This window comes from Suricata suricatta, chromosome 17, assembly GCF_006229205.1.
Source record: "Suricata suricatta isolate VVHF042 chromosome 17, meerkat_22Aug2017_6uvM2_HiC, whole genome shotgun sequence".
Taxonomy (NCBI): Eukaryota; Metazoa; Chordata; class Mammalia; order Carnivora; family Herpestidae; genus Suricata; species Suricata suricatta.
This window is the reverse complement of record NC_043716.1, coordinates 21,188,012-21,190,789: the sequence shown is the minus strand read 5'-3', so window position 1 is coordinate 21,190,789 and position 2,778 is coordinate 21,188,012. Positions and strand designations below refer to the sequence as shown.

At 68.9% G+C, this 2,778-nt stretch overlaps 1 protein-coding gene across 1 annotated transcript in view; it reads left to right on the top strand.

Annotated features, from left to right (window-relative positions):
- Window positions 1-1,275: 1,275 nt before the first annotated feature.
- TMEM132E (transmembrane protein 132E) overlaps window positions 1,276-2,778 on the top strand; it is a 55,200-nt gene continuing 53,697 nt past the window's right edge. Inside the window, exon 1 of the mRNA XM_029929235.1 lies at window positions 1,276-2,459. Within this exon, the coding sequence (XP_029785095.1) occupies window positions 2,393-2,459 (67 nt within the window). The 5' untranslated portion in view covers window positions 1,276-2,392. The remainder of the gene's footprint in view (window positions 2,460-2,778) is intronic.

Genomic DNA, 2,778 nt, shown 5'->3' with positions numbered 1-2,778 from the left:
GCTGACGGTTGACGGTTGACTTGTCGGGTCTGATCTGGGTTGCGCTCTAATGGAACCGGCCTGACGATGGGAAAGAACACCACCCCAGCCGCCCCTCCCCCTCGCCAGCCGGTGCCGGGGTGAGTGTGCCAGAGGGGCAGTTCCCCACGTCCCCACCCCCCCACCGCCACCTCCCTTTAATGGCTTGCAAAACAACCTGTAGAAAGGCACGTCCCCTCCTCTCCGCCCCCCCCCCAGCAGCGGACGGGTTTTTCCCCAGCTGCGCCCCAGATCCATCCCAAACGAAGCTGAGCCGGCGAGTTCCGGCGCCACAGAGGGGCTGGGCGCGGCAGCTGGGTGGATTCCCACCTAGTGCCCCCGAGAGCCCCGCACAGAGTCTGGGGTTGGGGGTAGAGTGCCCCCTACCCGCGCCTCTGGCAGAGCGGCTGTAGAGCACCTCCGGCGCCCGGCGAGGAGCGTGCTTCCTTTGAAAAGGGACATCGATGGTTGCGGTGGCGTCTACCGGGGGGAAGTGCAGCCACCGCGGCCAGCCGGCCCCACTCGGGCGCTAGCCTACAATGGGCAGGAAAAATAAAACATAAAAGAGAGGCGAGCGGAATCGCTAGGTCTGCCGCGGCCCGAGTCTCATTAAGGAGCCGCGCGCGCCCCCAGGCTGGGAATGCGGAATGGACACGTGGACAGGGGTGGGGGGAGCGGCGTGAGGTGGGGGGTGTCTCCGAGGCGCGCGAGTCGTGGGCTGCGCGCTCCGAGCCCACGTGACCATGGGGAATCTGGGAGGGGAGGGGAAGGGAGCGAGCGCGCCAGGCTCGGCGCCCGCTACTGCCGGGGTGGGCGCTGAATCCCGGACGGGGGAGGAGGGCGGGCGGGCGCGAGTGTGTGTGTCTCTCTCGAGTCATTTACGGCGGAGCAGCCGGCGCGAGCGCCGAGGAGGCAGCGGCGGCGGCGGCAGCTTCGTGCAACTGTGTCTCCCCCCGCCTCCTCTCTCTTTTTGCTCCTTGATTCTTCTCCCCCACACACGTCCATGGGGAGCCGGCCCCCCTGCCGGCACCTCCTCTTAGCTCGGCCCCGTAGGCTCCAGCTGCCGCCTCTCTGGCCGCGGGCTGCGCGGGCACCCGGTGCCCCGGTCCCTGGCGTGGCGCCCGGGTCTCGCCGCCCGCAGCCCGGGCTGGCGCGGCGCTGCGCTCGCCCAAACTGACTCCAAGAGAGGGAGCCGATGCCCGGCTGCACCGAGACAGCGGGTGAGCGGGCATCCGGGGGCAGGGCGGGGGCGGCGGGGAGAAGAAGACGTCGGAGACTCTGAACCCCGGAAAAGTTCAAGGTTTGTGCAGGTCCCCCGGGGAAAGGCGAGGAGCGAGGCGGAGCGGCGTGGCCCTCTGCTGAAACAGCGAGACCTGGAAGGAGAGGGGGGCGGCCTGGAGCCGCGGCGGGCCGGCCGAGCCCCTCTCCATCCAACTATGGCTTAAGGGCCGGGAGGCTGGAGTCGGCACCCCTGGCCGGGAGGGCGCGGGTCGTGCGCATTAACCGGCTGTCCCGCTCCCCTGCTTCTCCGAGCCCCGTCTCCATGGGGCAGCGCGTTCCGGCCGCACCACCCTCGCCCCCGCCGCGGAGCCGCTGCCCGGGCAGGCGGAGCTGAGCCAGCCTGCGTGGAGCCCGGGCCCTGGTCGAGATTGGAGAGAGCGCGCTGGAGCCGAGCAGCGAGCTCTGCGAAGGGACGAGCCGCTGGCCGCCCGCCTCGGGCATTTTGTCCCGGTGTCGCCTAGGGTGGTGGCGAGCCGCGTCGCCGGTCTCAGCGCTGCACGGAAACTTTTCCTGCTCCAGATGGATTAAAGTTGCCTGGATTTTCTCTTTCTTTGCGAAAGAAATCATTCATTTGCACCTAACCTGGGATTTCTATGCTGGGGCTGCTTCAGGGCGCTTGGAGGAAGGAAGCCGCGCTCTCTATGTGGGGTTACTACCGCGACCGAAGAAACTGGGGCTTGCGTTGGAAATCTGCACCCTCGAGCGAGTTCGGATTCGAGCTGGGCCTCGGGGCTAGGAGATCTAGCACTTGGCTCTAGGCAGTCCCCGAGACGCCGGTGGCCACTGGGCTCCGGGACCGCACGTGCGGCTCCCCCCTCGCCGCACAGATCCTGCAGGGGGCACCAGCGGGGGGGAGGTGGAGGCTCCTCCCGCCCGGAGCTGCTCCCCTACCAGCTCCAAGGGTGTAGCCGGCGGCGCCTGGGACGCCCCCTCCCCTCAAAGTGTCCCCGAATTGCACTCCCTGGCCCCCAGAGCTTCGGCAGAGACATTCGGGCGCCGCGGCCACCCTGAGTTGGATGTGACCAAGCCCCGCTTGGAGCCAAGTCGTCGAGGACTGTTGCCCCCTCGGCCCCTTCCCGCTCCCGCCTCGGCCATGGCCCCAAGGATGTCGGGCCGCGGCGGCGCCGCCCTGCTCTGCCTCTCGGCGCTGCTCGCCCACGGTAAGTGTCGCGGCGCGGATTGGGAAGTGAAGATGCGGCGGGCGCCGCTGGAGGGGGCACAGAGGAGACTGGAGAAAGGCGAGCCCCCACCCTCCGGACTCGCAGCCGCGGTTCCCAGTCTGGCATCTCGGGGGTGCAGCTCGAGTTGCCTTCAGCCCCTTCGCCCTTTGGCGGGAGCGGCGGCTGCGAGCCCCGCCCTGGGGACCGAGCCCGGCTCCGGAAAAGGGCGGGGGGGGGGTCTCCAATCCTTTCCTGGTTAGAAAGAAGGTCCAAACCCTAGAGTCTGGGGGCGTGTCCGCCCACGGAAATCTATGGGGAT